Raw genomic sequence first — 25,781 nt, forward strand, 5'->3', positions numbered from 1 at the left:
ATTTGTTTTACATCTTACAAATGTTTTTTGTTTTGTTTAACTGGTCCCTGGAAGAGACTGAATTCTCTTCAGAATAGATTAAGGGTGTATTCACACCGGTCTTGTTTGGCTCGAATGAAACTAACTCAAGTTCGTTTCCCCCTTTGGAGCTGACCTTTTGGGCAGCCGTGAATACAGAAACCACACTCTGGTACGGTTCGTTTAAAATGTGAATATAATCTGACCTCGATCTGACCCAATTGCAGAAAGCACTGCTCCTTTTGAGTTAACAGGCTCCTGTAGTTGGAGTTGCCTTATGGGAAAGTTTTGTTCGCTACATTTGTTAGACAAAATGTGACAGCCTGCAATCGCTTTCCTATACAAGCTAAGTTCCACTTTCGCTTTCTTTATACCTAGTCCATCTTCTGTACAGTGCCACTGTCAGTATGCCATATATAAGAGCATGCTCTCTCCACCGGATTCAGCGTTAGTAGGTGATGGCATTCATAAAACGTAAACATAGCTAGTCTCTAAAATGCATTGGATCCCTTTTTATACTTGTATTTTATTGCTGTTTGTTACATTTTATCACCTAAAATCAACATGAATACCAAGTGTACACAAATTCTTATGGGTTGTGTTTTGTTTCTCATCTTTCAGTTCCAGAGAAGTCCATGGAGGCAATGAGTGCTGCAAAGACAAAAGGCTCATCATCCGAGTCAGGCAGCAGCAGTGAGTCCAGCTCCTCGGAAAGTGAAGACTCAGAGTCTACAGGTGAGCCCTGTAGATCTATAACACATGGCAAGCGGCACTTCTAATGCTTTTAAAATGTTAAATGATTCAAGAGACAGCAATGCATGAATCTTCTCTTCATGAACTCAGGTTTGACTTCTAAGCTGAAGAAGAGGGGGAGAGGAGAAGGAAAGAAGGCTCATCACCCGGTGGTTGCTCCAGGCATGCCTCAGCCTCAAGTTCCCCATCAACCCCAGACCCCTGCTCTGCAGCCCAGTGCTCAGCTGAAGCCGCAGCAGCAGCAGCATCCGTCTCCTGCTGCTTACATGCCTCCTCCTGTCACAGCTCTGGAACCCTCGCAGCTCCTGGAAAACCCCTTTGACCCTCTGGCCCACTTCGTCCAGCCCCTCATGCACCTTCCCCACCATGCCAATGACTCGCCCTCCCCTGCACCGCCTCACCTCAACGCTCACCCTCCAGGAGGCCCAGTGTCTCCTGAGACGCACCCATTCCTCAATCAGCACCCCATCCTCCCATCCCCAGGTGAGTGGAAACTTCCTTTTTATTATATCAAATGTACTTTAATAACGTGTATCTTCCAAGTGTACCGGATTGAAATTGCATAGCTGAAAAACAAAACCCCCAAATTTATTTTTGAGGATTACTATAAAATACTGGTATACATTTTATTTTATTTTTTATTTATTTTTTTTTTTATTCACCTCACTTCACAACAAAAGTATTAAATAGTGCTGGCAAACAGTTAACTGCATCAAAAAATTTTGATTGCATAATGTGTGTGTGTTCTATTTATTATGTGTATATATAAATATACACACAAAGTATATTTTGTATATATTTGCTTCTGTATTTCTAAATGTATTATATAAAAACATTTAATATATAACCATAATTTTTCTGCCTAAATCAATTTTTAACAGTGATATCAAAACTACCAGTGTTTGTGGGAAAACAAGCTGTACAAATAAACTTGGGCTTACGTACTTCTTATTTGGAAGTCCAGATGTTGTCTGTGGTTTATGCTTTTTTTTGTGTGCTCTACTTCAATTGAATTATGCAAGTCGCTTTTGAACATGCATCGCAGGATATTTCAGATAATGTGACGGATATTCCAGAAAATACAGTTAAAAAGACAAATCTTTTTCTTTGTTTACTCTTGCTGGAGTATCATGCTGTTTTTTACACAACCCAACTCTAATTAGTTCAAAACGTGTGTAGTAGATGCACTCTGACCGGCTCTAGTCTTCACTTCCTCTTGCACCAGAGTTATTTAAAATGATTGCAGCCGATCTATACTGACCCTTTACATAATACGTATTTGTGGCTTTCCTCTCTCTCTCCGGCAGCCCTGCACAACGCCATGCCCCAGCAGCCTTCAAGGCCCAGTAATAGGGCAGCCCCGCTACCTCCTAAACCTCCGCAGCAAAGCACGCCCCAGCAGCAGCAGCAGCCCCAGCAGTCCCTGCCACAGCAGCTCCAGTCCCAGCAACCCCCTCAGCCCCAGCACCACCTCCCTCCTCACCTGCTGCACCCTCCCCAGCAGATCCGCCAGCGGCCCCTTTCCCCTCCCACGCTCACTCCCCAGGGCCTGCTGTCCTCCCAGCCCCCACAGATGCTGCTAGAGGACGACGAGGAGCCCGTTCCCTCCATGCCCCTGCCCATGTACCTGCAGCACCTGCAGCCCAGCCGCCTGCAGCAGCAGCCGCCGCCGACGTCACTGATGCAGTCTTTGCAGAGCAGGCCACAGCCGCCGGGCCAGCAGTCTCTGCTGCAGTCGGTACAGGTTCAGTCTCAGATGAGCCAGCAGAGCTCTCTGCCCCCACCGCAGATCCCCGTTCAGACTCAAGCGCAGCCCTCCCCACAGCTCTCGCAGCATCAGGCCAGACACATGCAGCACTCGCAGCTGAGCTTCTCTCAAGGCCCTGTGCAGACCACGCAAACGCAGCCAAGTCAACACAAAGTCTCCATGCCCTCCTCGAAAGCACAGCAGATTATCCAGCAGCAGCCACCGCAGCATCACTCTCCACGTCAACACAAGTCTGACTCCTATAACTCAGGTAAACTACAGTGTTTTAGAGAAACGCTTCATTAAACGGCTAAAGATCACTAGCTTCTTTTTTTTGGTACTAAAATGAAAATATTGTTAGTTTGTGATGTTTATTTTTGCTTCTTTTTTTTTTAAGTTGTCTTCATTTAAAAATTGTTATATTTTGTCATTTATTTATCTTTTAAAAAAAGTTGATTTACAGTTGAACCAAAATTATTCTGATAGCAGATTTTGGGATGATAAATTCAGACACTTTTTGCTTGTTTTTTTTTTTGTTTGTTTGTTTTTTGTCGTACCTTTTTTCATAATTAAGCATTTCCTGGTAATTTATTGACCGAAATTGTGATTTGTCTAATTGTGTACTTTGTGTAAATTTAACCTTTGACAACTATTCAACCCAATTCATTATATACCTTTCTATCTGATCTGACATTACCAAGATACGTTTTTCTAACAGTTTTTCTGAGTTCTTGACATTTTATTACCATTTTCTAAACTAAAAGAAAAACTGTGATTTAATATCAAATGTTGAAGATGTCCGAATAAATTTTGGTTTCACTAGTTGCTTGAGTTTGCTGGCATTATTTTGTGCCAGCAAAATCTGTTCTTGGTAATAGTGTTGTTTAAAAGACACGGTAGTTTGGTACCAAGTCTGTACTAAAAAAAGCATCACCGTACCAGTGTTAAGTACTGGTGGTACTTATGCGATGCAGAAAACGGATGGAATCTCAGAATCCAGTTTAAAAAATGGAACGTAGCCTACAACTACAGTCGTGTGAATGTGTGAATGGCTGAGACACGCGGTTTTGATTACATAAACTACAGCTTGTGATGATTTTATAATCTGCTATATCAGTGAGGACATGAATAAATAAATAACATTTCCAGAAATGCTTCACATGCATTTTATGGTTTAATTAGAATAAAACCAGCGTCATGTCATATACGCATAGAAATGTAAACTTCGGCAGGTTTAGCTATCGTGCCAAAAATATAATACTATTATTTAGAATAATATGTTATAGGCTACTAGAACCACTACTATTCAAAAAAATTAGACCTTTTTTTTTTTTTTTTTTTTTTTTTTTTTTTTAAAGAAATAATCACTTTTCTTTAATATAAAAGTTTTTGTTTGTTTTTATTAGCATGCTTTTATGTTTTGCCTTGGTACTGAAATAACTGGATTTTCACTGGTATCGGTACCAAACACAGGAATTTTACAGTACCTTGACAACATTAGTTGCTAATATTACAAATGTAACTTGTGTGTGTAGCTCAACTGCTTTAAATTTATAGTAGCTTGTCGTTGCAGTTTTAAATGCTTCCCTGAATCTTCAGCACAGTTTGAGTTAAAACTTTTTTTTTTTTTGTATTGGACAGCGCTGTAAATACTTGCATGTTAATGGTGTTTTTATTTTGACAGCACACTTGCGAGATAACCCCTCCCCGCTCATGATGCATTCCCCTCAAATCTCTCAGTATGCTTTAGTCCACCAGTCCCCTCCTCAGGTCCCCAAAAAGGTCAGTGACATTTCCATTTCCTTGCTTTGACAAGGATTCTTTTCAGTGTCCACGTGGATTTCTAACACGTGATGAACCGCTTTCGTTTTCTTAGACGTTCATTGTTGCTCTGTTTGCTTTAGGAACCACAGCAAGGTCCTTCAGCTTTGGGTGGCATTAAAGAAGAGAAGCTGCCTCCTTCACCTGTAATGCGTGGTGAGCCCTTCAGTCCAGCCATGAGACAAGACCCTCATAAACACCCTGAGAGCAAACCCACAATGCCAGGCCACGGCCAACAGAGTGAGTCAAACTCCCAAGCGTGCACTTGTACATTGCTTTTATACAGTAAGAAGTTTAATATCAAGTAATATCTACTGTTTGGACCAGATTTTGACACAGATTTTACAGTTTTTGATTAATTGTGTTGCACATTGATTTTTATTTTTTTTTTTAAGAATGAAATTTTGCTATTTGAAAAAACAAAAACAAAAAAAAAACATCACCCACATACTCTGGCACAATGCCACAAACACAGACAAGCAAATTTTCAAGTGTTATATTTAATCTAGACAATCTTCCTTCCGCTCTGCCAGTCAAATTAGTGGACCAGAATTAAATGATGTTCTTCTTGTTTTAGAAGCAGAAATGAAACCACTTGAAAGTTCCCGTCCTGTCATCCGCTCCTCTGAGCAGAGCGGTCCACCGCCTTCCATGCAGGACAAAGAAAAATTCAAACAGGAGCCCAAGACTCCTGTGGCGCCTAAAAAGGTACAGGTGGGTGGAAGGGACAACTTCATTCGCTATACTTTTTAAATTAATACAACGCTTCTGTAATAGTTATTCGACGTCGCTATGCCTCATAACGTGTCCTCGTTTGGTGGCCAGGATGTGAAACTGAAGAACATGGGTTCCTGGGCGAGCCTGGCACAGAAATCCACCTCCACTCCCTCATCTGGTCTGAAGTCCTCCAGCGACAGCTTCGAACAGTTTCGGCGCGCGGCCAGAGAGAAGGAAGAACGGGAGAAAGCCCTGAAGGCCCAGGCCGAGCAAGCTGAGAAAGACCGCCTGCGCAGAGAACAAGAGAAACTTCGGTAAAAGAACCTTTTTTGTGGCATTTATAAGCCTTTGATGGGTTGCCATGGTTACACTGGTGCGAATGAATCGCGTTTGTGCAAAACTCGTTTCGAAGCAAAAGCAAACTCTACTTCAATCCATGAGCGTTTCTCTGTTAATGTATGCAATATGACAGTCTGAGGGGTCTGTCAGAGCAAATCAACACATGCTGTCATGAATAATTTAGTGAAGCGTCGCCTTATAAGATAAGAACATGCCGTCTCATGAATAATTTAACATCGATGCATCATCGATGTACTATCGTTCTTTGCAACTTCACAAATTGTGATGTCAACATGATGTAGATTTTATACCTGGAAGATGAAAATGGTGCAAAATAAAGAGTAAAATCAACCAGGTTTCTCCAACAGTTAACATCATCATATACTAACATTACTTTTTCTGGGGGTGTTAAGATAAAAGATAGTATGGGGTTTTGTGGCCCTTTAATTAAAAAAGGCTGTTTTAGCGGTTTCAGGATGTTTTCTTTCTGCCTGAAGGGGACGAGATGAAGAGGACTCCATCGAGACGTCTCGAAGGCCTCAGGAGGAGCCCCGCAGGCGGCAGGAGCAGCAGCAGGTCCAGCCACCGCAGCAGCAGCAGCAGCAGCAGCAGCAGCACCAAACTCAGCCCCAAGCCCAGAGTCTGGCCCAGCCGCCCTCGGCCCCGCAGCCCTCCCAGGGCCCGCCCCAGTCCCCCGCTGCTTCCCAGAGTGCACTTGACCAGCAGAGGGAGCTTGCACGTCGCCGGGAACAGGAGAGGAGGAGGAGAGAGGCGGTGAGTTACAGCTAATCACCTCACTGGCTTTTATTACTATTTTAAACAACTGTTTTCTGTTTTAATTTTAAAATATTTTTCAAAGCAGATTTAGTTTTTTCGCATCATTACTGCAGTCTTCGGTGTCACATGATAGTTTAGAAATCATTCTAATATGTGATTTGCTGATAAAGAAACATTTATGATTATTGTAACAGTTAAATTTTTAGGCAACATTTTAATTCATAATTATTTAACATTATGAATGTCTTCAGTCACTTTTAATTTAAACGCAATGCATACTTTCATAAAGAAAACATTGGTTTCGCTTTAAAAAGCGTACAAAAGGTGTTTACACTAGTTTCTACGATCAGGATATTTGTAAAAAATATTGTTTTCTTCTCCTCCACAGATGGCAGCTACTATTGACATGAATTTCCAAAGTGATTTGATGGCTATCTTTGAGGAGAACTTGTTCTGAAGCGCGAGAGGAAGCGAGAAACTGCGTAACTGCTCATGGATTCTCCTCTGCACGGACAGAATGAACTCAAAAAGCAGTAAGGGAAAAAGACCCCACCTGACCACACGAAACACTGAAGAGGCTGAACTAGCGATGCATAAGCTGAGGCCCCGAGAGGGAGGTTGTAGCTCTCCTTTTGCCTTAGCAGAAAGAGGGACCCTCACACTGGGACGGCACCGCCTCTCCGGCATTCCTCCTGGATTTGCCATTGTGACCATGGCGGGAAAGAGAGGACTCGTGTGACTCTTAATGCAGAATATGGGAGCAATGGACAATGTGATTGCTGGAGGAATATCTGAACGACAACAATGAAATGTACTGATTCTCTGTACTACGGCATCCATCGACCGCCAGATGTCTGTGGGGGATTAGAAAAAAAAAACGTCTTTGTTTCCTGTTTGATTTGGTTTCCCTCCCATCGTTTCATTTTGGCCCTATATCCTTTCCCCATCCCCACCCCACCCCCCCACACCCCTTTTTCGCGAGGCAAACGGCAGGATGGGATCGGGGGGCACTTAAGATGATCTTCCTCGGGAGAGGAAGTCCAGCTCGCCTTACACCTCTGACTCGTAACCACGACAAAACAATATTCACCAGGGGCTGTGACAAATGACTAAACATGGTGTTTCTCACACTGTTATCATGTGCAGATTTTTCATTATGTAGGATCTACTGTAAAAAGGTATTTTCTTAATTACTGTTTTGGTTGATTGGTTGGTTGTACTTTTGTTTCTTTCTTTTTTCGTTGTTTTTTTTTTTGTTTTGTTTTTTTTTTTTTAAGATATTTTTAACTCTCTTACCAACACCTTACCCTCTGACGTCTATGCCAAACACCTCTATCCTTTTGCGCTGATAGCCGAGACCCGAAACGCTTCACTCTTAACATGTCTTTCTAAATATATAAATATATTTTCTTGTTCTCCCCACTCGTCATTAAAAGTTTAGGTAGCCTTGTAGAAGATAAACCCTAATATATGCATAATTCTGACAAGTGTTAATTGAGGACAGAATCATGAAGATATACTTTCATTGCTCATCGTTTTCACGTAAAGCCGCCCGGTGAGGAGTCTCGCCTGCGGCGGGCGGTTTCTGAGCATCCTTTAGTTTGAATATAATTTAAAAGAATACGAGAGCTATTTTAAGTGTATTATACGTATAGAAGGAAAACACGCAACTCTGCGCAACTGGTACACGCGTCCGAGAGCGTCGTGCGAACACCGGGCCAACGCGACGGAGCTCTCAGCTGGTTTCTGCATGACTCCTCTTTTTCTTTTCACAGATCATTTTATTACACCTGCGCAGAGAGAACTCTGTATGCTGTGCTAGATATAATTACGAAAAATTTCGAAAGGAAAAAAAAGCTACAAAAAGGAAAAAAAATCAAACCGTTCTGATTTATCATTGTTCTTGTTCGATTATAGTGGATGTGTTCTAATTCTGTTATTTGACTCAGCAAGGGGGCGGGGTGGGCACAATTCGAGACCTTGGCAGGTCCTCTGAGTTTTCTCTTATAGTGTTTTCTCCAGTGCCTGTATTGTATTGCGATTCTAGTTGGCATATATTATGTTATGGGGGTGGGGAGGGCCATGGTTGAACGGGGAGGGGAAAAATGGGGTTTAGGGGTGAGAGCTTGTGTTTAAGAGACAAAAACGGAAAGTAAACATTTTATATTTTACCCATTTACAATATTCAGGTTTAAATCTAGTTTTAGCTGGACTTCTTAATTATACACCGAACAACTAGTTTTTCGTTATTTTTTCGAAAATGCAAAGAGGACATGTCTGATCATCGTCATCGACGTACGTGTGTGTGTGTGTGTGTGTGTGTGTGTGTGTGTGTGTGTGTGTGTGTGTGTGTGTGTGTGTGTGTGGATGTTTGTCGGTATGTGGCTGGGGAGGGTGTTCTCACCCTGAGGTTTCAATCGCAACAACACCATTTAAATGATGCTTTGCAAACTTTTTTTTTGGTTCTTGTTCTTCTTCATGAAGTCCACACTTATATAAATATCTATTATTTCTTTTTCTTTTGTTAATTTGGTCTGTAAAAGTTCAAAGAAGAGAAACACTTCATTCCTTCAAGCCTTTACATGTATTTTCTTTTCCATGGTAACAGTTGGACATTATGTGCCATAGATTCGGATTTTCCGGAGAATGTGCTGACCTGCAGCTCAGCAGAGAGTTTGCTTTATTCAGGTATTTTGTCATTTTCTTTTTTTTTTTTTTTTTTTTTTTTTTTTTCTTTTGGGTTTGTTCAGCATTTTCCTCGATTACTGTTTGGTATGTGCGTGGGCTATCGAGGTCAATGGTTCAATCTGTTATGATCATGAAATAAACTCATCTCTTTTATAGAAAATTAAAAGGAAACAAAAAAAAAAAACGAGCCTGTCGTCTCTTTTATAATTCATCAGCGCCGCGCACGGTCCATCTGCTACGGTATGGTGTCCGTTGTGTTGCTGCAGATCAGTTTTCACTCCTCAGACAGGTTGAGGTTGAAAGGTGCAAAGAAACGGTTGACTTTTTATAAGCAGCTTGTGTATTTAAAAGGGTTGTTGTACTCTGATGTCTTGGAAAACTCCAGAGAAAATGAAATGTCAAGTACAGATGGGGGCCCTGGAGCACAAAACCAATCATAAGTAGCACAGGTATATTTGTAGCAATAACCAAAGATGCATTGCATGGGTCAAAATGATCAATTTGTCTTTTATGCAAGAAAATATTAGGATCGCTACAGATCATGTTCAATGGATATATTTAGTACTGTAAAAAATATCAACCTAATTTTGGGTTCTTAATATGCATTGCTAAGAACATCATTTAGAGAACTTTAAAGTTTTTGTTGTGTTTTTTGCACCCTGGGATTTTGATTTTGCAAACCATAACGAAAAGGGCTATTTTCTTAATTCAGCTTTCAGGTGGTGTATAAATATGAATTAAAAAATAAATAAATACCCATAAAGGCTCGTGTTTCGCTCCGAAAAACACATTTTGTGTAGAGTCAGTTGAAGATTTCAATACAGCGTTTTTTCTTTTGATTTTGGGGTGAAATGTGTCCAGAACATTTAACGCTTTCTGTGAGATTCAACCAAAAATTACATTTTTCTCAGCTTTACCTTCTCAACAAGAGATTGTTGAATCTACAGCCTCAGCCAATATCCACTTTGGGTATGTCTTGTATAAAAGTAAACGATGACAGAAGCACGAGTCATTCAGTCTAGTAACACATTGCGTTCGTAACGTAATTCAAGGTGAGGGTGAAGAAATTATTTAATTTTAATGTGAATCCCTTTCATTTATTTTTATATTTCACGTGGTCAGGTAAAAATATCTGTCTTACAGACGGAAGGAGAGACTGCTGTACGTGTATCTGATGTAAAGTTACTGCATGCTTACATCATGTTGCTGTACCTGCATCCGGTCAACGATTGCACGCGCTTTCATAAGCCTGCAGCTGGCTTACGTAAGAGGAAGTAGTCTGCTGAAAGGTGGTTATTTACAAAACAAAAGTCTGAGTTACACATCTGGAAATTTATAGTAGATTCAAATACACGTATTTAAAAATAAAAACAGAAAACGTGTCCAGAGAAATATATTCATTGTGCGCGAAAATACAGCTGGGACTGAGCGAGTTTAGCGCTACCTTTATTTTGACATCTTGCAAAACAGGAAGTGCCTGAATGCGTGACTGTCGAGCTGTAGGACATGGGGGTTAAAATAGAGGTTTTCAGGGTGAGTTTAATGCTATTTACGTTTGTGCTCTCTAAACGAACTGTATGTTAATCTGGCAGTTCCTCTTTTGGGAAATAAAGAGGCGCACAGAAGCTGTAAACGTCCCGCTTCGCTAAACGTTGAACGCTTTCCTCGCTGTATGTGCCTGAGCGATGAATTGAACATCACCGGTTTTGTCGTGTTTGTTATGTCAAACAGATGATGCTGTATCTGTCGTTTCCGGTGGCGATGTTCTGGATATCAAACCAAGCGGAGTATTTTGAGGAATACATTGTGAAGCGAAAGGTTCGTTACCGACCCAATAATCCAAGTATTATAGCGTTATCCGTTTAGCGTTTCTGTATGCGGTTGCTGTGGCACGATCACATTATATTTTCGCATCTTTCAGAGGGAGATCTTCCCACCTGATGAGAAAATGCGCGTAAGTATTTTCCCCTTAATTCGATGCACGCCTGTAAGCAAACTGCTCTTGCTTTGATTAGTTTAAACGGTTATTCGGTCAGATAACTTGCTATTCGGCGGCGGCGTGCAATATGTTGTGTTTTACCTGTGCCTTTTCTCATACTGAAATAGAGGCGAGAGCTGGAGGATTTCAAGGAGCGCATGAGAAACCGAAGCGAGCAGAAGATGCTGAAACAGATGGGCATGCAGTCTGAGGAATGACTATAAAACGACGGCACTTCTTGTTGCCTCGTAATGCAATGTTGGGATCAAGCCACTTTAACGCTTCTCCCGTCAGCCACAGTGAAAGTTGAGAACGAGGATATTGTTTATGGGCGTAATTTAGGAAATGGGCGAAACGGAGTATATTTTTGTAAATCTATGAGCTTAATTGCCTTTGAACGGTCACGTTTAAAAGGTTTGACTTTTTGTGTATAATATTCATTTTTTAATAGCTGTAAAACGCTGCTTTTTGTTGTTGTATTCTGAATTGAAAATAAATTAAATTCCATTTGAATGGTATTGTATGGTTATAAAATATGTTCATGTATAATGCCGTCAATAATATTAAGGGTTTAAAACAAGCTTGATCGCCTCGATCATTATTAAGACTCTTCTTTTGAGTTTACATTGAAGCATTTACAATAGATGTGAATGGGGGTAATATTTTGAACATTGGGAAAAAAATAATAATGAAGCTCATGTAGGTGAATTTTATCGAATGACCTACATTCCTTTGGAGGGCTTGTGTGTTTGAGCTGTAAATCTATTTCAATACGATTTTACAGTCACTTTAGGCAACAAAGTTGTAAGACTGGATACAAAGAAGTAATCCAAGTGGGGGGGGGGGTTTCACAATAAAAACGTTATCAGCACAGTTTACATTTTGTATCAACAAAACATTGCAATAAATGTGAACATGGTGATATATTTATTGATTGAAGCAACACTTTGAAGCACATTTGGCAGTAATTAGTGAACAGCTAATGGAGTTCAGATCCTCTGCCCATACAGATGTTGCTTGTGTCACCACACCTGTCCCAAGACGCTATGTTCCAACTTTTATTTTGACCAGTGAAAAAATATTCCCACTAATGTGGTTGCTAAGGATAATGTAAAATGCACGTGTACAATATATTTGAATGATAAAGTTTAGCCTCTTGGATCGAATGCTGTTAAATTGGATATATGAAGAAAACACTTTGCTGAAATATCCAAACAATTAACAACATATTCAGACCTGAGACATACATCCAACGATTTTTCATATTTGTAACCAAATTTTGTAAACAAAACGTATTCTTTCTTTAATTGCTAATGCAACCCTTTTACACCACAGACTGAACCAAATTAAATTGGTCGACCTAAATTGCTGTTACATATCTGTGTACAGTTAATAGATGACGGCTGTTGATGTTATTATCAGCATAATTCACTACACACCTTTCTATCAAAGTTGACATGGTCAAGATCGATCCGTTTTGACAGTTTAAGTCTTGTCGTATTTTCTGGACTACAGCGAGTAAACTGAAATGTTGTGAGAAATTATGAAGGCACATTTTGGTTTGACTGCGTTAACTTTACAAAGAGTTAAACGCCTCGCAGAGTGAACCTTTCTTAGCGTTTGCCTGTCTTTCCTTCGCACTGGAAGTGAAAAGGGAGAAATTAGAGACTAAAGCGGAATGTTCAATTTGGCTAAATGCCATGTAAGTTTACGCTTACAACAAAAGAATCGAGTGACGGTTCAGGCTTTGTTCGTGTTCAGGCTTCAGGTCTGGAAATCTGTGCAGTACTGCCACCTGCAGGCACGTACTTACACTGAAAACAAGCATTTATCACACGACTCGAACGGTCTAGAACGGCCAAATTTTTACTTTCTGGGTCGTGTTTTTAATGTAATGAATGAATGAATTAGTTCGTTTAATTATTAGATCATCTCAGGCCAAAGATTCTCAGGCCAGATCAATTTGTAGCATTTTTTTATGGCGCGAATTACTCTAGATCAGTGGTTTTCAACCTGTGGGCCGCGGCCCCCCAGTGGGCCGCAACGGTATTGCAGGGGGGGCCGCCAGTTATTATCAATAGAAATAATAATATTGCTAATGTACGTAAAAATGTGTAGTAATAATTAAATATCATAATTAAATAAATAAAAAAATAATAAACTGTTACTATGCGTTCACTATTCCAGGTCGTTGATTGGTTTAAAAACAACCCGCCGATTTAGGCTATGTAACATATTTTTGCTGCATACATTTAAAAATTTTTTTACATTTTTTTGCAGTGGGCCGCGGAAACATATGTGTTTGGTTGTGTGGGCTGTGAGTTAAAAAAGGTTGGGAACCACTGCTCTAGATAATCCAGATTAATTCTAATTATAATCTATATTAGAAAATAAAATCTGATTAATATAGCATCACGGCTGCAAACGAACTAATGACTGACTTACGCAATCAGACAGAATATTATTGTTTCCAAGCCCATATATGAAAAATAAACACTGTATATGAGCCCTTGTATATGGATATGTTCAAAACGTTATATTTGAAGAATCTGCTCTCCCGCGCTGCGCTGGAGTCACGTGATGTCATAATAGCGTGAGGTCATCGGAATTTTAGAACGTTCAGAACGCTTTATAAAAAGATGCTGGCATTATGAACGGCTTCTAACATCAGATCCGGCTATGCTTTTTACAAAATAACATTATATTTAACATTTACGAATGCCGCACAAAGACAGTGCGTTCCACACAGCGGCTCGCTTTGTACAAAGCTCTTTTTGACCGCAGTCACAGTCAAATGATGCCGTTTCATGGCTATCTAGTGTCCGTGTGCCGTTTTCAGACATACGAAAAACACCAGGCAGAGCAAAAGAGTAGATCCAAACCTCCCCGAAAGAAACACTTCAGTCTTCACGACACTAAAAAGCACCATACAGTTTAGGCAGTGAGGAGCTCTGCTCACTGTTCTCTGCTTTTGGAAGCGAATGAGAGAGAAGGAGAGCAGACTGAACAATAAATGAAGAGAAGAAATGCAGCTAATGTGGCAAAATAGTAGAAAACCCCCACCCCTGCTGAAAAGAAAGTGGGTGTTGTACCTTAAAATTAAAGAGAAAATAGTGATGTAGTAGCCGAGACCAGTCTCATTTTTAAAAGTCTTGGTCTCGACCTCCTTTATCTTGTCTCTGTCTCATACTCAGATTAAAAGGATTTTGGATTTTATTTCAATATTTTATTTCAAGTTGCAATCCATAGCAACCGTAATGTTTCTGAGCAACGCACGGTTAATCTTTATCTTGGCCTTCATTTATATAGGTAGTACTTAGTAAAAAGACGCTATTAAACTATTATGCTATGCTGTATTTATGTGTTTCTTTAAACATCCATTTAAATATTCAACGTATAAATTTATATAGCAATAGAGCCTAAAAATCTATTACAGAGTTTAATGTAAAGTGCTAAAGTAAAGTAATGTAAATTTATTACTATTAATTACAGCAAAATGTGTGATCAGGTATTTTATTAGTTATTGACAGGTCTAATTTAAAGAAAACAAAGTGTGGCTTTCATTCACTCACTCAGTTAATCAATACAGCGAAAGTTTAAACTTTATTAACACTTTTATTTTTTTGCATAGATGTATTATTATAGCAACATTTGAAAAGTCCGCTATGAGTTATTTTAAGCGTAGAAATAATCATTTTAATATTGCCAGCTGAGCTCAAAGTTCATGTTGGAAGAATCGCGTAGTTTTTATAAATTCACCATCTCTCTTCTCTCCTCTCAATTACATGAATAAAAATAACTTTGTATAGAAAAATATGTCTTTGGACTTCTTTTTTTCTAAAGCGAGCACCTTAAACTTTATTTCAGCGAAATCATGTAGATTAAAAATAAATAACCACTATGGTAACACGAGGGCGTGTAGTTTATTTTGAAGTTTCGGTTCCTGATTCCATAAACTTAGTTTGTTTTATAGAGCTACATTCTTTTGTAATTTATTGCCATGGTAACAAGAAGCCCGTGTATGTTTTCACGTCGGAGACTTTTATTTTGGATTTTATCTTCCGGGTTTTGTTGTCCGTCAGGGCGTGGAGGAGTTCGAGTCATTTCTGTCTTCACAGGCCTACTTGCAGGAACCTGTCAACAGGGAAGTGTCAAGATGGCCCCGAGTGGACTCAAAGCGATCGTAAACGACAGTAAGTTTGAGGAAAATCCGCGACACGGTCTTTAAAACGCGCGCTGTACGTGTAGCAAACGTTTCAGGGCTTACTAAATGAAACATAGGCCCGTCGTGACGTATAATCACAGCAACAGGTGTACAGTAAGAGCTCGGTACGTCACGATGCACCAAACTTCCGTGTGAAGCTAAAGTGTGTGCACAAATTGTTTCTTCTGTTTACTACACTTTCGGCAATGTTTAACGGCTTCACTAAACACTTTACCTCATCAGAAATGTCATTTGTGTTAATGGAAGGGGCAGTAGACCTGTTTTTGCACCGCGTTGTTTAATATTTGGTGTCATTTGTGGTCTTGTGATCAACCGCACGCCGGACACACACAAAAACACAGGAAATGTCACTTTAAAAAACTGTTTAGGCCGCGCACAACACCCTTCACGCTTTTAATATCGTCGCATTATTAAAATATGAATTATGATTACGTTTCATCAGGCCTGTATTTTGTTTCCAGTTGTCTTAAGCGGCTGTTTTTGACAATATGTGACCAGGACCGCATAACCATTTATTTTAAGGTTCACTGTTTTTGAAACTGTAGAGCGTAAAGAAATAAGCTTTCTATTGATGCATGGCTTGTTAGGATAATATTTGGCTGAGATGCAACTATTTTAAAATCTGTTATGTGAGGGTGCTAAAAATCCAAATATTGAGAAAAGCGCCTTTGAAGTTGTCCAATGAAGTTATTAGCAATACGTACTACTAATCAAAAAGTAAGTTTTGATGTATTTTAGTGCTGTCAAACGATTAATCGCATCCAAAAGTTTTAGTTTGCATTGTATATTTTTGTACTGTGTATATTTATACGTAAATACACGCATGCATGTATTTCCTGAATATATACGTGTTAAGTTTATACGTGTAAAAAATATTATGAATTCCAGTTTACACGCATCATGCAGAAAATTAGTTTTTGTTGGGATGTGATTAATGATTTGACAGCACTAATATATTTATGGTAAAAAAAAAAAAAATAGAGATATAGATATCTTCATGGAACATGATCTCTACTTTCACCATAAGGCTCAACATCATTGTAAATGCCTCAAACATACAGCTTTTTCAAATTTGCACTGTATTAAACAAATACAGTAGCTCTAACTACACTGTTGACCTCATTTGTCTGCAGAAATCCTCAGCGGTGTCATCAAGAGCGTGAGGAAAGATGGGGAATGGAAGGTAGCGTGGGTACAAAAGAGTGAAGTTATACTGTTGTCGTTCTGATCCAGCATAATCCGGTGTGTCCTTGATGTGTGTGTTTAGGTGCTCATCGTGGATCACATCAGTATGCGCATTCTGTCCTCCTGCTGTAAAATGTCAGACATCATGGCAGAAGGCATTACGAGTGAGTCTATTTCTTTTTTTTTTCTCTTTCGCAGATTCAATATTGTTTTAGTGCGATTCTCGAAAGGCTTGCGATTCTCTATAAAGACATTGAAGCGTCAGAAGTGTTTTTTTGTTGTTGTTGTTGTTGTTTTTAAGATACGCTGCTAGCAGTTGCTAATTTTCTGTTGTGATAAATAGATTTTTATTACAAAACGTGTCTGTGTTTTCCTTCATTGGTTGGCCCATAAACCACCAAGAAACATCTTGAATTAATAAAACAAGATGTGAGCTGTCCTGTTTTCTTCACAGTTGTAGAAGACATTAACAAGCGAAGGGAGCCGATCCCTAGTCTGGAAGCCATTTACCTCATCTCCCCTGCGCCAAATGTGAGCTCTCTGCTACACACATCTCATAGTTAAAGTGTTAATATAATGCCTGGTGTTGGTAGAAACTCTCTTTAAATATGATTTTGTTAACACTCGCTGTCCTGCTCATGCAAAATACATTAATTTGCCTCGTACCGTTTTTTCCAGTCGATTCAATCTCTAATTGGTGATTTCAAAGATGCGGCCTTTACGTACAAAGCAGCGCACATCTTCTTCACAGACAGTAAGACAGCACCCTTTGCTTCCGTGTTTAGTTTTTTTGGAAGACGTTTGTTCGTCATGGTAGCCTAAGGTGCGTGATCCGGATTCGTGTAGTTATTGTGCATCGCTGTTTCCGTCCCGCATTCAGCTTGTTCTGATGGGCTTTTTGCTGAGCTCGGGAGGTCAAGGGTCGCCAAGGCCATCAAAACCCTGAAGGAAATCAACGTGGCTTTCATACCGTATGAGTCGCAGGTGAGTGGTAGCAATGCAAGCACATAATGTAGCTACAGTTCAGCTCTATGTGGTCGGTAGGATTAAAAAATATTTAAGTCTCTTATGCTCACCAAGTAAAATTGTGAAATTTTTATATAGCATTTCATATATTTTGTAATCTAATGTATTCATTTGATGGTGAATTTTCAGCATTATAACTCAAATATGCTAATTATTTTTTTTTTTTAAGAAACATTTTTATTAATTTTGAAAATAAATACGCGCTGCTGTTTTGTTTTGTTTCTTTCTGATGGAAATGTGATGCTATTTTTTGGGGGGATTCTTTGAATAGAAATCATTAGCATTTACGTATCACGCTGTCTTACTGAAAATACAAATCTAGTTGTTCCTGACGTACTTCTTGTTACAGGTGTTTACCCTGGACAACCCTGCTTCCTTCCACACTTTCTACAGCCCGACTCAGACTAATCTAGATGAAAGGACCAGGATGATGGAGGCCATGGCTGAGCAGATCGCCACTCTCTGTGACACTCTGAAGGAATACCCAGCCATCCGCTACCGCCAGTACTGCTCCTTCATTCACCTGCATTCGCCAGTACTTGTCTCCTGCTGTAATATGATTTGTTTGAAGTGTAAACCAAATGTGTTTCTCTTAAGGGGCCCAAAGGAGAATTTCACTCTGGCTGAGATGGTGATGGACCGTCTGAATGCACATAAAGCAGACAATCCCAGTATGGGAGAGGTGAGAGATTTATAGCACACTGATCATTTTATTTAATTTAAAGCTGCTGTTTGTAGGATTTTGACTCTACTAAAGCCATGTGCGCTCATTCTTGTTTTTGAATTTGGACTGCAATACCTAGTTAGTCAATCCTCCCGCGCCTTTAAATAGTTTTTAATTTCTTCAATTTAAATTGACACTTCTTATCTGCTGTATCATTTCTTACTCTGTTTTCTGGACTATTTTCTCTTCTCTCTGTTTTTTCCTCTTCTCGTTTGTCAGCTGATGTTTTCCTGAGCTTAAGGTGGGTATCAATGCACATCTTTTATTTTTTTTTGTTGTTGTTCTCTGCTTCATCTGTGTTCTTCTAACCTTACTTTCATTTGCTAAATATTCTTCAGTTCTTCAGCTGCAATCATCTGCAATTATTCTTTGAATAAATAAAAGTAGAACAATAAAGTAGATAGATGGTGAAAAAAAAAAAAAAAAAAAGTTCACTCAGGGGTTTTCAGGGACTAAGGTGACAGACGTTTTTAGATGAGGAAGGAACTAAGGGAGGAACCAAGACTCATCTGGGGAAGCCCTCATCAACATTGCGTTAACCAAAAAAATCCCAGTTTTTTTGAGTATAAAACAACAACTAGACAGTTGGAGATATATATATATATATATATATATATATATATATATATATATATATATATATTACTTTTTCAACAGATGATGATAATACAAATTAAAATCATTTGACACTGGAGTAACGATGCTAAAAATCAGCTTTACATTACAGGAATAAATTACACTAGAATATATACTAAAATAAAAAAGTTATTTTAAAGTGTAATGATATTGAGCTGTTGAATACTGAGCTACTGAAGCTGTACCTGCCCAAACCAGTCTAAACAGTCTGAAAATAAATACTTATTATTGTTGTACCATAGTCATGCACAAGAAGCCAGAGAACAAATTCACGGTGCCCTCGCTTATTTTATAAATTTAGTAAATTTTGAACTGGAAAAAAGTTATGAACTGCAGCTTTAAGGAGCTATAATTACAATTGATCTTCCTGGGCAGGGTACGGATAAAGCTCGATCCCAGCTGCTTATAGTGGACCGTGGATATGATCCCATCTCTCCAATCCTGCATGAGCTGACCTTTCAGGCTATGGCCTACGATCTCCTAGACATCGAACACGACATCTACAGGTGTGTGTGCTTGTCTGCTTTTACACTGGTTGTGTCCAGTTCATCTGAGCAGTGGTGTGTGAAATCATGACTGTTGTTCTACGAGTCGTTGCTTATCGCTGTCAGGTATCAGACGACCGGGATCGGAGAGGCTCGAGAGAAGGAAGTGTTGCTGGACGAGGACGATGAGCTGTGGGTGCAGCTGCGGCACATGCACATAGCGGACGTCACCAAGTAAGAGCAGCTCAGCCTTCACGTTTTCCCTCCGCTCGGCTGGCCTTCTGTGCTGATGTCTTCTGCTCTGTTTCAGGAAAGTGACGGAGCTCCTGCGCACCTTCTGTGAGAGCAAGAGGATGAACACGGACAAGGTACACATTCTCTGACCGCTACTGATGATGTCGTGCTGCACATGATCAGATGCGTCAGTGTCACGCAGAAGCTCACATTTGTTTGCAGTGGCAATTAAAAACTGCTTTTTATGGTGCTTTATGTTTTAAAAGAATTTTAACAAGGCCACACTTCACATAAAAAGGTTTATTGGTTAATGCATGATAACATTCGTAGAGCATTTATTATTATAAGTTAATGTTACTTTATAAATATACTGTGGTTCATTAGCTGCACATAAGTGCTGTCAAACAATTAATCGCAAATAATCACATTTAAAATATACGTTTTGTTTTGTGTGTGTGTGTGTGTGTGATATATGCATGTATATTTTTCAGAGAAATGTTATTTTGATATTAAATTTATTTATATATTATCAATAAGAATATAAATGTAGAATGTATATACATGTACATTTTTTGTAAATAGATACTGTATATGTATTTATATATACATAATAAATATACTCAAAACAATAAAAAAAAAACCCTCAAAAATATTATGCAAACAGACCTTTGTTTTAGATTTGTTTTAGTGTTTGACAGCACTACTCGTTATATATTAACTAATATTAATTAACTAATATATTAATTTAGACGTCCTGAAATTTAAGAGAGTGTGAATATAAGCATCAACTGAATGTGATTGTTTTCAGACACATAGTTGTATGTTAATGCAGTTTTTTGGCAATATGTTAGTTTTTAAAATTTTGGCTATTCCATACAAATGTGAATGATTTAATTCATATGTTTTTGTAGTATCTGCTCACATCCCAGTGAAGGATATGTTTATGGCTGGGGTTAAGGGTGGGACATAATAATTAATGTTACCTTATTACAAAGTCTATACTTAAGTGGCATTTTATTTAATTAATATAATATTATCTGTAAGTTAAAGTACACTACAAGTGCACATTAATTGAAATAAGAAATAATAATCATTTTACTCCCATGTATGAGTTTCTATCTTATGCTAAACACAAAGGAAGATATTGTCCCCATTGACTTCCATAGTAGAGACAGAAATGACCATCAACAGGGTTAGGGATTACCAGATTCTTCAAAATATCTTTTTTTTAAATGTTCAGCATAAAAAACAGACTAATATGGTTTTTTTAACGACACAAGGGAGAAAATGCTGACACAATTGATCTATATCTCTTTAAGCGGACACTTCTGATGGGCTTTTTTAATTCACTTTTGCTTCTGATTCATTCATCTCTCAGGCCAACATTAAGGATCTGTCTCAGATGCTGAAGAAGATGCCTCAGTACCAGAAAGAACTAAGCCTGGTACAACGTCTCACACGACACGCTTCCTGTTTCCCTGTAAGTTTTAATCTCAAGGTGTCTTAAACTTTTTTTTTTTGTTTGTGTTCATGACAGTACTCCACCCACCTGAACCTCGCTGATGCCTGCATGAAGAAGTTCAAGAGCTCATTGGACAAGCTTTGTGAGGTGGAGCAGGTCAGTGCTTCCTGGTTTGGATTCAGACCAGATTCGATCACTTCTGAAACATTGTACAAAGCAGTATTATTTCATTTTAAGAGTTATGTTAATGATATTGATCGACAAATTCAAAACACAATTTCTACTGTTTATGGGTTGATTTCAGAGGGTCCATAAGTGTCTTTCCTTACGTCTAAGCTTCTTATTATAAATGCATGCAACAGCTTGCATGCTGAACTTTGACCTGTTGAAGTAAAATAATGCACAGGAAGCTGTTGCGTAATCTTTAAAAAGTACCAACAACATGGCTTGACATTGTAGAGCCATCTCCCTTTTTTATGTATAGCAGATGGAGGGTTTTTACTAAGTGCATTGCTCTGTGTGGACGTATTATAAGCAGATGGTAACGACTGGACGTGACTACAGATGATGCAGTTCTTTATGTGTCATATTTATTACACTTTGTGATGGGTAATCTCAACTACTTCCTGTTTTGATGGACTCGCATGTGCATGACTTAAACTTGAATTATAATTATGTAAATATCTACCTCAACATCTGCCTCTAAATAACGGCTGTGATGTTCCATATCTTTTAACAAAATAAAAAAATTACAATTTTTTTGAATAAATTGCAAAACAAAAAATAATCTAATGTTTATGTATTGGATACGTTCTATAGGGCAGTAAACTATTACATTTATAGTCTGGCTTTTTTGTTTTCTTTGAGCAATTCTGTTAACATTTAGTTTCATTTATTTATTTATTTTTTTATAATTCCAAGATGTTTAAAAACTATTTTGTTGTAACAAACAAAAGGGGTACTTTTGATGCTATTTGTGGTATTTATAGCAATAATGAAACTTTGTTCAAAAGTATTGGCGCAGTAAGATTTATTTTTTTATTTATTTTTTTTTTTACTTTTGTAACAGTTTATTTTTTTACAGTAAAAATTAGGCAGCACAACTATTGCATACATTAATAATAAAAGGAAATAAAATTTTTACTGGTGCTGTCAAAACAATTATATCCGATTTAAATGTGTATGTATGTATATCTGTATGTTTATGTATATATAAATACACATTCATGTATATATTTAAGAAAAAAATATATTTGTATGTATAATAAGTTATATATACAATAAGTTATATATAAATGCATGTGTATATATTTTCAGAACATATAAGAGTGCGTATTTATATATATACATAATACACATATATATTATGTAAAGAACAACGTTTTAAATACGATTAATTGTTTGACAGCACTAATTTGACAGTTTTTTTTTTTTTTTTTTTTTTTTTCCAGATAAATGTAACATAAGACTTTTATTTTAAAAACATTCAAACTCGTGCTAACCCCACACATTTTGTTGGAATGAACATCACTGTCGAACTTTGAATGACCATTTCTACAGGATTTTCTATATCCGTATGATACGACTGGAGCTCCCATTGCTTCAGAGTAATAATAATAATAATAATAATTTAACACAATGAAGTTAAGAACATGACAATTTCAAGAAGGCGCATTGTTTAAGATATCATTCACATCCTTAAAAAGTGGTGTGCAATGAAGTAGAGTACATTTCAAGAAGTCTTTGCTCTGTAGGACTTGGCCATGGGATCAGACGCTGAGGGGGAACAGATCAAAGACGCTATGAAGAGCATCGTTCCCGTTCTCCTCAACACCGAGATCCAACCCTACGACAAAATCCGCATCATACTGCTATACATTTTCCATAAGAAGAAGGGTATGAACACTTTCATTCGTGCGTGACATCATTTAAGACCGCTTAAAGAATTAAACCTTGGTGATTCATCCGTACACGCAGGCGTCGGAGAGGAGAACCTCACAAAACTCATCCAGCACGCGAACGTGCAGCAGGACAAGAACATCATCACCAGCCTGCAGCACCTGGGCTGCCCCATCATTACTGGGGTAGGATGAGACGCTCGGATCATTGATGAAAATGGAGTAGTACCTCTTTATAGAAGCATTAGAAAATGACGTGCTAGCATATTCTCTGTCTCGTCTCTCAGGGCGCCAATGCAGGTAAGACTCTGCCTGACAGGAAGGAGCGCACAGAATCTACGTATCAGCTGTCCCGGTGGACACCCACCCTTAAAGATGTGATGGAGGTCAGGAAACGCTGTCGGTAATGGTTGTAGAATCGTGTAAGAATGTACTTATTCTCAGTTAAACTCCTTTGGCTCTGCAGAATATCATCGATGACAAGTGTGACAGGAAGCAGTGGCCGTTCCTGTCTGATCCCGCCCCCGTCACCACCACGAGCACCACAGTCAGGTACCAGCTCACAAACACACAGACACTAGAGACTTACTTTAGTGCTTAAACGGATTGATGAAATATCATAATGAAGCTTTTGTGTTTTCAGTTTCTACAATATTAGTTTAAACAGTCACCTGACCTGAGACCTATTTTTGTTATAATTTTGGTATCTTTACATTTGTACATAACATTTAAATGCTTGTTATTCATTGGAACTATCAAATATCACATTGATATTAGTGCTGTCAAACGATTGCATTCGGAGAAATTTATTTTATAATTTACATAATATATGTGTGTACTAGGTTTATTACACAAACTTTCAGCATATATTTTGAAAATAATTATTTATTTTATATAATATTTATTGTATACATTTAATTATATATATCTTTGTCCTCAATATATACATGCATGTGTTTGTATTTATGTATATGTAATAAATATACATAGTACACACTTGTATGTTAGATTAACAAAAACTTATTTAATAATAATAATAATTTAAAAAATAAAAACCTTTATTTATTTATTTATTTATTTATTTATTTATTTATTTTTTGGAGGATTTTTTGCTTAAATAATTTCATGCAATTTTACAACTGATCCTTTTTTTTATTGATTCCTTTTACAATTTTAACTGATTCCTTTTACAATTAGATCCTTTATCCATTGTTTTGTTTTTCTTTTCTTTTTTTGGTTTAATTTATTTTGTTATATCAAGGGAACCAGGATCTCCATATACAAAACTAAATTGCAATCCCTACACACACTCTGAGCTGAAACAGGAGACATCAAAGAAAGAAATTATAACTCTAATAACAAATGCATAAATAAATATGTTCTACATATAAATAAAAAAGTCTAGAAAGACCGAGATATTTTTGGGCACAATCCAATGAATTATTTGTATTTTTTTTTTCATTACAAATTGACTCAAACGATAATTTCAGACTCAAAAGCTAATTTCATTACCTTCATTACCTAAAATCATTATCTTTGAGTCATGGATACACACAGAACACAAATGAAGAATGAACCATGGACAGAATGGATCTTTTTGTCTTTGTTTGCATCAGTACTGATGTCACTGTGAAATCCTATTGCAGCAGCGCGCGCTTTGGACACTGGCACAAGAACAAGTCTGCCACAGAGTACCGCAGCGGCCCGCGCCTCATCATCTTTGTGATTGGTGGCGTGACTCATTCGGAGATGCGCTGCGCTTATGAAGTGACCCGGGCCACCGAGGGCAAATGGGAGGTTCTGATCGGTGAGAAGAGTTGACTTCTGCCATCCATACAGCGTGTTTCGAACTACAAAATACAGCATTTAGTGTTGTTTAAATGTTGTTTTTTTTCCGCAGGATCGTCTCACATTCTTACTCCAACCAACTTTCTGAATGATCTGAAGAATTTGGAGCAGCCTGCAGCCGTTTAGCAGTACATCACTGAAGAGATCGATCCCACTGAACTCATGTGAAAGCTGATAAGCTGAAATAGTGATTCTCTCAAATGACTAGTAAAAGGACACATTTTAGATCTTACTTGTTGATTATTGGCAGTTTTAAAGTAGTAATTTTAATTACCCAACTTAAACTGGTGATATATGTGTGTGTGTGTGTGTGTGTGTGTGTGTGTATATGTATATTAAAGCTGTTGAAGATTGTTTAATTTAAAAGAAAAATATATATGTGTATGACAATGTATGTAAAAAATTATTTGAGGACTTGTTGCCAAAAGCCTATAATTGTTCAGATAAATGGATTTTCATTGAAATCATTTAAATATTAGTCCTTTCAAGTTCTGCTGTGATTTGAAGACCTCTTTAGACTGGAACAAATGATCACACTGGATTTCTGGTTTAATCGTACTGTGCTGTAAAGCTGCACAATGTAGAAACAAACTATTTTTTTTATTTGTTTGCTTATACTACAAAGCAAGATGAGCACGCTTATAGTACAATAGCCTATTTTTGATTACCAGTCTGGGTTTTGTTATATTTTCTGCCACTGTGTTGGTGAGGGCATCAGTTGTTTCATCTCAGTATAGATGTTTTTTTATTATTATTCATGCTCTGAACTTGTGCACTTTCTTCTTTTACTGTTACGTTATCACATATAGGTGGATCTGGTTCACTGGGAATTTTTGTTTGTTGTCTATGTTAATGATTATAAATAAATTTTGCTTATGCCTCTCTCTGGAAAAAATATGTCTGTCTATAACATCTTTCATCTTGCTTTCTGCTTATTATAGATTGATATAGTTAGACCACCATTTAAAAAATTAGGTAAGTTTTTTTTGTTTGTTTATTTTAAGAATAAAAAAATTTATTTAGCATGGATGCATTAAATTGATTCAAAAGTGACTTATTTTAAATTGTAATAATTCACAAGATTTTATTGTAATTTCGGTCACATACATTTTTAATAACCTTTTTAATTCACTCACTTTTAAATAATCTCAAATAACACTTCTAAATTCCCCACAAAACCCATCGTCTGACAAAATACATTTTTGTAACTTTATAGAAAT

The 25,781-nt window shown here is 37.9% G+C and overlaps 3 protein-coding genes across 12 annotated transcripts in view; all 3 read left to right on the plus strand.

Moving 5' to 3' along the window:
* The window catches only part of brd4 (bromodomain containing 4), a 44,824-nt gene extending 35,780 nt beyond the window's left edge, over positions 1-9,044 (plus strand). For 5 of the 10 annotated variants that reach the window (XM_043233736.1, XM_043233737.1, XM_043233729.1 and 2 more), the window contains 9 exons: positions 640-780; positions 862-1,254; positions 2,079-2,789; positions 4,203-4,300; positions 4,423-4,579; positions 4,917-5,047; positions 5,117-5,370; positions 5,893-6,169; positions 6,561-9,044. In XM_043233736.1, coding sequence (XP_043089671.1) covers positions 640-780; positions 862-1,254; positions 2,079-2,789; positions 4,203-4,300; positions 4,423-4,579; positions 4,917-5,047; positions 5,117-5,370; positions 5,893-6,169; positions 6,561-6,629 — 2,231 coding nt within the window. In that variant the 3' untranslated portion in view covers positions 6,630-9,044. Of the gene's footprint in view, positions 1-639; positions 781-861; positions 1,255-2,078; positions 2,790-4,202; positions 4,301-4,422; positions 4,580-4,916; positions 5,054-5,116; positions 5,371-5,892; positions 6,170-6,560 lie in introns of all 10 variants that reach the window. The other 5 variants (XM_043233732.1, XM_043233733.1, XM_043233734.1 and 2 more) reach the window with 5 other exon arrangements.
* A 1,194-nt stretch (positions 9,045-10,238) lies between these two features.
* Positions 10,239-11,351, plus strand: LOC122341719 (protein PET100 homolog, mitochondrial). Its single transcript, XM_043235292.1, has 4 exons — positions 10,239-10,393; positions 10,592-10,678; positions 10,782-10,814; positions 10,967-11,351. Exons 1-4 carry the CDS (start codon positions 10,367-10,369, stop codon positions 11,054-11,056), a joined length of 237 nt encoding a protein of 78 aa, XP_043091227.1. The 5' UTR covers positions 10,239-10,366; the 3' UTR covers positions 11,057-11,351.
* Positions 11,352-14,889: 3,538 nt separating this feature from the next.
* stxbp2 (syntaxin binding protein 2) lies at positions 14,890-25,456 on the plus strand. The gene is made up of 19 exons (XM_043235488.1): positions 14,890-15,031; positions 16,197-16,246; positions 16,331-16,412; positions 16,703-16,779; positions 16,927-17,002; positions 17,129-17,232; positions 17,624-17,778; positions 17,872-17,956; positions 19,010-19,140; positions 19,246-19,353; positions 19,430-19,487; positions 20,732-20,797; positions 20,891-20,971; positions 22,570-22,711; positions 22,793-22,899; positions 23,001-23,099; positions 23,180-23,265; positions 24,360-24,520; positions 24,614-25,456. Exons 1-19 carry the CDS (start codon positions 14,995-14,997, stop codon positions 24,685-24,687), a joined length of 1,779 nt encoding a protein of 592 aa, XP_043091423.1. The 5' UTR covers positions 14,890-14,994; the 3' UTR covers positions 24,688-25,456.
* The last annotated feature ends 325 nt before the right edge of the window (positions 25,457-25,781 follow it).

The sequence above is a fragment of the Puntigrus tetrazona genome, chromosome 3, assembly GCF_018831695.1.
Source record: "Puntigrus tetrazona isolate hp1 chromosome 3, ASM1883169v1, whole genome shotgun sequence".
Taxonomy (NCBI): Eukaryota; Metazoa; Chordata; class Actinopteri; order Cypriniformes; family Cyprinidae; genus Puntigrus; species Puntigrus tetrazona.